Genomic DNA, 9,228 nt, shown 5'->3' on the forward strand with positions numbered 1-9,228 from the left:
GTAATTTAGCAGTCTGCACAAAAAATGGAGCACAACACACAAATCCAAATTCCAAGAGTCAAATTGGGTACCCAGGGTCTTGAGGTAATTACAAATATTTTAACTTTGATTTCAATTTCCATTTAGATTTTGAATTTTTTTTTTTACTTGTATTTTGGTAATTGATGGAAAAGAAAAAAATATTAGTAGTACTTTGTGACGATCAATTGATTTGTGTTGAATTTGTTTGCAGCAGAATGAGTTTTAGGTTTGTTTGATGCAACTTAAAAGCTCAATCAACTTACTTGTAGATATATTTTTCATTCTACCTATTTTGAATTTTGAATTGGAGTCTTGAAATTTTAGCATAATCTTTCTGTAATAGCAATTGATGTTTAGGACTATTGTTTTAGAGGAGGAAAAGATTTTAGAAAGGCAGCCCTAGGCACAAAGCATCCCGAGTTAGCATGGTCCAGGGAAGGGTCGCACCAGGGGTGTGATGTAGACAATCTACCTGGCTGCTTCCATGACTTGAACCCGTGATCTATAGATCACATAGAGACAACTCAACCGTTGCTCAAGGCAGTGGTGGAGCCACATACTCCCCTTCATCAGAAAATTACACTGTGTAGCTAGATAACAATATTTTTTGTATGTATATTTATTACATATTGACACTTTTTAGCTTCTACGCAATTTTACTTTTTTATATTTTGACACCCCTTAGTCAAAAATCTGGCCCCGTCACGGGCTCAAGGTTCCCTTATGGGGATGAAAAGATTATACTACCAATATTTTTGCTAAAATTGATTGTATTGTCAATTTTTGAGTTTTATCCTTCACACTTTTCAGTAATTTCCTTGTATGAGTTTTTATTTCATTATTACTCTTTGATTAATATTTGATGCATTTACCGAGGCAGTGTTCATTGTTGCTCCTTCATTTCACTTCTGTAATAATGATTAGTCCCTTGAGTACTCTACCGCCTATGCAGTAGTGGAGCCAGGATTTCTGTGAAAGAGATTAAAAGAAATCAAAAATGACCTACCTGGGATTTGAACATGTATTTTTCTTATGTTAAGGGATTCAAAATTTTATGTATATGCTCAAAAAGATTTGTTTTTAGCCTATTTATGCAGTATAACTTTCTGATAAATTGCATCCCCTTCTTTGCATGTGGCTCCGCCTTTGATATGGTTATAGTTATTTTGTGTATGTCCAATTATCTCACTATTATTTTCCTTGATTATTTGTTATCAGCCTCCAACATTTCACTTAATTGAGAGACTCCAACCCATTGATCAGATCATGAATACTTTTTGACACCCTTAGTTCTGCTCTTGAAAAGAAGGGCTTTAGGTTCGCGATGGTTCCGAGATATGGGACCTCTGAAAAACATTTATGCTTAAAGAAAAGACACAGTTTTCTTGTATGCTGGAAACTTTTAAATCATTAGTTAATCTTTTTTCCAGGTCTCGAAACTCGGTTTTGGTTGTGGAGGACTTTCTGGCTTTTTAAATGATCCTCTGTCACATGAAGCTGGGTGTGCAATCTTAAAGGAAGCATTCAGCAAAGGCATCACCTTCTTTGACACAGCGAACGTATACGGGCATGAGGGTCACAATGAGATAATGGTGGGAAAGGTATATGCTTAATTGATCAGTATAGTGTTCAATTTTTTTGTGTCGCAATTCATCGTCTTCTGTTTGAAGATTTAGAACCACATAATCAGATGTTGCTGAGACTTGTTCCTTTTTAAAACTATCATATAAGGAATGATTTTGTTTTCTAAATTGTCATTTTGAGATAACCAGGTATTGAAGCAGCTTCCTCGTGAGCAAGTCCAACTGGCAACCAAATTTGGGTGTATATTTTCCGAGGACTTAGATGGCTTACAATGTCAAGTCAAAGGCACTCCACAATATGTGCGGCAATGCTGTGAAGAAAGTCTCAAGCGTCTTGACGTGGACTACATCGATTTATATTATCAGCACCGGACAGACACATCTGTGCCTATAGAGGAAACTGTGAGTATCCAATTTTATCCATGTTCTTGCCTATGGTGATAAATATGTTGTACAGAAACTTGATTTTCTTGAATCAATTTCACGAGACAAAAGATGGGGGAACTCAAGAAGCTAGTGGAAGAGGGAAAGATTAAGTACATCGGCCTATCTGAAGCCAGTGTTGACACAATTAAGAGGGCACATGCTGTTCATCCCATCACTTGTGTGCAAATGGAGTATTCTCTTTGGACTCGTGAGATAGAAGAGGATGTTATTCCGCTTTGTAGGTATGCTCGTATCTGATGAATGTTGTCACTCAAAGATTAAGATCACTTTAATGACCTGGTTACTCATTAAGCTATCTGTAGATATCAGAAAGAACTTCAAGAATTGTCTAATAGATTTTTCTGCCTCCTTAATACAGAGAATTGGGCATCGGCATTGTTGCATACAGCCCCCTTGGCCACGGGTTCTTTGGTGGGAAGGCAATAACAGAAAGCTTGCCTGAGGGTAGTCTGATGGTAAGTAATTGCAGTAGTTCCAAGTATATGTTAGGTATCAGACCGGTCCTCTCAGATTTATTTCGTATGAATGAAGTAATCATCATTCTCTTTTCCTTGTTTGGTATAACTATAGTAGTGCGTAATACATCTACAAGGGTTTGAAGAGTTGATGGAAAGAGAGTGCAAGCTTACTACTCGTATGTCACACCTTCTTCGTCCTTGCTAACATAGTCAAACATGATTACTTTCTTCCACATCTATCTTAATGCCTACATTTCAACGACATTTGTTGCCAACTTAACACCTAGCATTCACGCTCACATAACGTTGTTGGTCTCATAACCATTTTATATAACTTGTTTTCGTTCTATTATGCATCTTTTCTACTGCATAGTACTTCCCTAGAACTTCTTCATTGTACCATCTCTTGTAGTTGTGTGTGTAAATACTCGTCTATCATGTCATTCATTGGGAAAATTACGTCTAGGTGCCTCAATCTCTCTGTTTTGTTAGGGTTCGCATCCAAGATTTTCCGGAGAGAACTTGGAGAAGAACAAAGCTCTTTACACAAGACTTGCAAACTTAGCAGCAAAGCATGGTTGTACACCTCCTCAACTAGCTTTAGCTTGGCTTCTGCATCAGGGAGATGACGTGGTTCCGATACCTGGTATGTAATATGCCTTCTCCATTCACAAAAGTTTATGCAAATCAAATTACTATTTCTATTAGTTAATTGAATTCCCCTCCTCGAGATGTTGTTATACAACTTGTTAGATTCTTGGTCATCGTGGTGTTCGTTTGTTAACTGCAATATATCATTTAACCTTGGACCTGTTCTAAAAAAGTCGAGGCATTTCTGATCATACTTCCAATGTGTTACAGGAACGACAAAGATTAAGAACCTAAATGCCAATATTCAATCCGTAGCAGTGAAGCTTACACCAGAAGACGTGAAGGAAATCACGGATGTCATCCCCGTTAGTGAAGTCTGTGGAGAAAGAGAGGACGAAGTGATGTCTAAATACGAGTATCGATTAGCTAATACACGTTGGTGAGAAATCATATGGGCAACAAAGGCTGTGTTTGATATGGAGGATTTTCTGTTTTTTCTCATGTTTGGTTCGGTCAAAATAATTTGAAAAACATTTTCTTTCGGAAAATAAATTCCTTATAAGTAAATTTATATGGAAGTTGTAAAGAAGGAACCTGAGGAGGTGAATCTGTGATTATGTTCCATGAAGGAAAACTAGTGTTTGTTTATGTAATAATTCTTGGTACTGGTACTAGTTACTGGGCAGAAGCAGCTGCCTTAGTTTATGGAACCAATTAGTGCTCGGACCCTTCAAAATCGAACCGAAATCAATAATTTGAATCGATTAAAAGTTATTAAGTTATTGGTAATGAGTTATTTGTTTAGTTGTTTGGTAATGGTTTTAATTTTTCTTTTAATATCGGATTATCGATTTTTAACGGTTTGAAGTTTTTTCTTAATGGATTATTTGATAACTCAATAGTAAATAAATAAATTATATTTATATCATTTGGTATATAAAGTCAGGGTTAAAAGTTTCATACTTTAATATTTGATTGTCTCAAACTCTCGACTATTTGATTACGTGTCATTGTATACTTTTGAACAAGATGCAATCTGTCAACTTATGTGCATGGTTCATTTTTATTTTCATCTTGTTTCTAAGTGATTACCAATGAGCTATTGGTGTGTGAAATCTTAACAGTTAATCGAATTGATAATGATCAATAACTGATAAGCTGATAAACCAATAAATTGATATCTTACACTCTGTTTGGATCATTGTTACCCATTGTATTGTATTTTATTATTATTATACCTACAATGTTTGTTTTGATTGTTACTTAAAATGTATTGTATTGTTATGTTAAATTCCGTTGTTACTGAAAACCCCTATTTTATGGAACAACCAATTTGGTGTGTTTCCATTGTTACTTTTTTTTTTCAATTATATCTTTACATAATATTTCATAATACTATTTTACCCTTTATCTTATATTATTTAATTTTAGTCAAACCTCCTACCCTAGAATAATTAAGAATATTTTAGTAAATTTATAAATTACAATACAATACGATACAGTCAAACCAAACAATAAAAATGTTATTAAACAACAACAAACAATATAGTCTAGCCAAACATTGTATCTACCATAGAGTACAATACAATACATTATGAAACAAGGGTAACAATGATCCAACCGATAAATCGATAACTAATAAATTGAATTAATAAATTTTAAAAATCAAACCGATACGTAGCCTCCGTGCAAATCAAAAGCAATTCAATACTCAAAAAAAGTATTAGTGGATTGTGTTACGACAATTTTTTACTTTAAACGATATACCCAGTGAAATCTGCATGATAAGTGTCAGTTTTGACTTATTTTAATCCCATAAACAAATTCTTTTAATGTAAACAATGAACGATAAAATAATTAATGAGCTTAATATTTTTTTTCCATTTCAATGAGCCTCGTTTTAACTTCTTTTCACCTTGATAAGGAAAATAATAAATACAAATACTCCATATGTTCAATAATAGTTGTCTACTATTGATTTGATAAATATTAAGGCCTAGGGGCCCTTATTAAAGATAAGCCATCTAAATATTGAAAAATAAATACTCATTTATTAGCAAGGGTAAAATAGACATAACATGGTAAATTATTTATTGATTTTATAAATTGGACAAATATCGTTGGACATCCCAAAATAACATACATGGGCAAGTAAAGATAGACAGAGGGAGCATCATTTGTCAAGTTATCCATAGGGATGGCAATGGGGCGATGTGGGGAGGGGGTGGGGCGGGTTGAGCTTAACCCGCATAATTTTTAATCCGCCCCACCGGCCCCGCATAGACCCGCCCCGCATAACTTTTTAAATATTTTCTTTTTCTAGTTAAGTTTGATAATAAAAATAAAATTCAAAAAAAGAAATTCATTTTTTCATTAAGTTGTATTAATTTAATAGGATAGTAACTTAAAATTTTATTTTTTAGAGGTCAATTGGTAACATGTAAGAAATTCTATTATTTTTTATTGAACCATTTTCATTTACTATCTTGAATATTTTAGTAGTTTTAATGAAATTATTTTAATAAATAATTCTCTATCACTCTTATAACATGTAAGAAGTTAAAATTAAATTTGAACTCACATGAAATCGCATATACCCGCTACAAGAGAACATGTGATTAGCTACCGATGTTAGCTTTGAATCTAAAATCCCTAGCTAAAATATAATATTAGCTATGAAATTACTAGGAAATACGTATTTCCTAGCAAACGTTTTGACTTCAAAATCTAGGTAGATAATCGCTAGGAATAGTCCCTAGCTAAACTGTAGCTTCGCAATTCCTCTAGCTAAGTCTAACGCTAAATATTTTCTGGAATCTATTGAAACAAAATTTTTGGTGTACCAATTTCTAACTCCTATTCATAACTCTCTGTCTAAACCTAATGATCATATGTTGTTGCGGATAATTAATTATGAAATTAAAAAGTTTAATTTTGCATTTGTCATGGGACATGATGTTGCTTATATGGAGAAGTTATGATATTGAATTGTGTTAAAATAGTTTTTCTTTCTGAAGAATATTTTGTTATCTTGTGTTTGCAGATGATTAATTTGATTATGGTGATTTGTATATTAGGTTGAATTTTAGATGGTTTGTTCTCTACTCATCAGTTTGATTAAATACATTTCTAAAGGGCATACCATTTTGAAATGGTTGTGCAAATAAATGCATAAGTATAGTTAATGAATTAGTGTAATTTGAATGGATTCAATTATTTATTTCATGATATGTGAAATTTTAGTAATTTTGGTTGCTTCTAAAAGTAAGCTAGGGGTCATGAAAACATATAACAAATCAAGCCAAGAAAAAGCTATGATGTTTACATATTAGTGTCCAAGCAAAAGAGAGTTGTTTGCTATGAAGTTACCTAGGAATAATCCTAGTTATTATTTGCTTGGATATGTTGCCTAGCAAAATATTCTAGCTACATTAGCTAGGCTAACAACGTTTTCCTAGCAAAATTTTAGCTAAGAGCGTATTAGCTACAAAAGGTTGCTACGGTCATTTTCCTAGCAAAAATGATGTTAGCTAGGAATTTTGTAAGTTAGCTAGGGATTTAGTCTCTCGCTAATGGCATGCTCTTTTGTAGTCAATACGCCCCGCCCCGTCCCACATTAATTTTTAAAAAACCTACTTCAATCCGCCCCGCATCCCACCCGCCCCGCTCCATTGCCATCCCTAGTTATCCATACTTATTACTCTCTTTGTTCTAAATAAATTACTCCATTTGTTCCTAATTACTTGTCCAATTTTCCCTTTTTACTCGTCCATGTTGACAAAAAGAAAGTACAATTTCTTTACATGTTATACCCTCAATTAATTAATTTTGAAAAAGATAAATTTCTTGAAAATTTTAAAGTTTTAATTCATCCACTTCATAATTAGTAAGGACAAAATATTAAACTTATTATGTCATCATTGTTTTCTTAATAGATATGTCAATTCAAAAGTGAACAAGTAATTAGAGAAATTGTGAGTAATTTTTAGAGTGTTGCACATCCTTAAGAAAGTTAATAAATGACATTAATTAAAGAATAATTTGCAATATTATCTTTTTGCTTTTTTCACAAACTTTTCTTACTCCCCTTTTCAAAATAATTGATATTTCTTTATCGTTTTATTTTCGTATTTTATCCTTCATTCATTATTTTTTTAGGAAAATAAGTTGAAAATAATTAAAAGAATAATAGCAGAGAGTAGCATGTCATTAAACATTTTTTTGTTTGTAAAAATATGTTATATCCCAACTTTTTACTTTTATCAGTCTATGGTTGAAAGAAAAAAGGCGGAATGGCCTGGGAGACTCTTGTACTTGACTTCATTTGTAAGTTAAATCCTTATACTTACGACTTTGTTAATTGAACCCTTAAACTTATTGAAAAACAATATTTTAAGTCATTTTCTCATCCTATGTGTGTGCGTGTAGTACACTTGTTTACACATGGAATTCCATGTCATTCTTAATGACACATAAGAAATTAAATGTCAAAAAAAAAAACTATTTTTCATATTCTGAAAATTTTGAACATAATATTCTCCATATTTGCTCTCAAATTGAGCACCAAATTCATGTCAAATGGGTGAAATTCTTACCTATTTGACTTTAATTTCACATTCACATAAACAAACCCAACGAATTTCCATTACAATTTTGAATTTATTTCATAAAAAATAACAAAACCCATTTATTTTTCTCGAAGCTTCATCAAGCATATTAATGAAGTTTTTTCAATTTTTCAAAACCCACTATCACCCTTCACATTAGCTCATACAAAATTCAAAAAATACTCACGAAGTTGATATTTTAGGGTGGAAATGTGGAAAACGAAAAGGACTACAAGTGATCTTGATTTGCCGCAAAAGAAGAAATTTTTGAGAAAATATTTCGGGGTGGTGCAGAAGAAATTTGGTTGGGTTGGATGGATGGAGGGACAGTGGCGTCTCTACGAAGAAGATGACTTACCATCTTTCTATTTTTTGGCGTTCTTTTTTAAACTTTTTTTTTTTAATGATGTTTAATAGAAAATATTATACTCACTCGCCTTAACACGCGTGGAATTAACTAGGGGTGGGTATAAATACCGAAAAACCGAACCGAATCGAAAAAATTCGGTTCTTCGGTGTTTCGGTTCGATGTCGGTTTTTTTTCCGGAACTTTGGTTCTTCGGTTCGGAGTTCGGTGTAAGGATCCCGAAACTACGGTGCACCGAAGAACCGAAGTTTTATTAAATAAATTTAAAAGTATTTATTATATTACTTAATTTTTAACTTTACTTGGCCCATTTCAATTTTTATATTTAGATCCTAAACTTAAATAGCAAAAATCTTAATAACAAAATAGTAAACCCTAAAGACCTAAAGTCTAACTAAACAAAACTCAATTTAATTCAAGTTTGAGCAGCAACTTGGTGTTTCTACTTTTTACTTTATGATTTTATCATTTTATGTTGTTACTTTGAAGTGAGAACAACAAATTGATGCTCTTACCTTCTATTGTTAGATGGTTAGTTGTTATTTTGAAGTTTGAAGTGTGAATTGAATAACAGTTGTTACTTTATCATATTCTTTTTTTTATTTTTGTTGACACCGAAAAATTGATTTTAAAACACCGAACTAAATCGAACCGATCTAGTTTGGTTTGAAATATGGTGCACACTTTTCTAAAATTGAATACCGAAGAACCGAACGCCCACCCCTAGAATTAACCATTATTCTAAGTCAGCAATATCGGTGCCACATGTATTCGATCAATGGTCAAAAGTGTTTAAAATATTGTGTTTCAATAATTATAAGAGTTCAGTTGACAAAATCATAAGTACACGAATTTAACTTACAAACAAAGCCAAGTACAAGGGTCTCTTAGATTATTCCGTCAAAAAAAATTTGGACAATTAAAGAGATTGTCCCAACAGCTACTTTAGTTGTTCGAAAAAAATCACCAAATTATTGAAAAAAAATATTTTCTCTCCAATTCACAAAATTCATATAATCCAAAAAACAAATAAAAACAAAAAAAATACAATAGGTAAGAGAGAAATAGAGAATGCTATAAAAAATTCAAATGAGTCCCAATTTGTCACTTTTATTTAATTGATTGAAGACTCAAGATCTTTTGAGCTCATTTTT

At 32.5% G+C, this 9,228-nt stretch overlaps 1 protein-coding gene across 1 annotated transcript; it reads left to right on the top strand.

The window, feature by feature from the left end:
* LOC125839497 (perakine reductase-like) lies at positions 1-3,882 on the top strand. Its single transcript, XM_049518472.1, has 7 exons — positions 1-84; positions 1,452-1,622; positions 1,794-2,006; positions 2,100-2,272; positions 2,410-2,506; positions 3,002-3,155; positions 3,371-3,882. Exons 1-7 carry the CDS (start codon positions 25-27, stop codon positions 3,541-3,543), a joined length of 1,041 nt encoding a protein of 346 aa, XP_049374429.1. The 5' UTR covers positions 1-24; the 3' UTR covers positions 3,544-3,882.
* The last annotated feature ends 5,346 nt before the right edge of the window (positions 3,883-9,228 follow it).

The sequence above is a fragment of the Solanum verrucosum genome, unplaced genomic scaffold (genome assembly GCF_900185275.1).
Source record: "Solanum verrucosum unplaced genomic scaffold, falcon-dt-bn FXZP01000306.1, whole genome shotgun sequence".
Taxonomy (NCBI): Eukaryota; Viridiplantae; Streptophyta; class Magnoliopsida; order Solanales; family Solanaceae; genus Solanum; species Solanum verrucosum.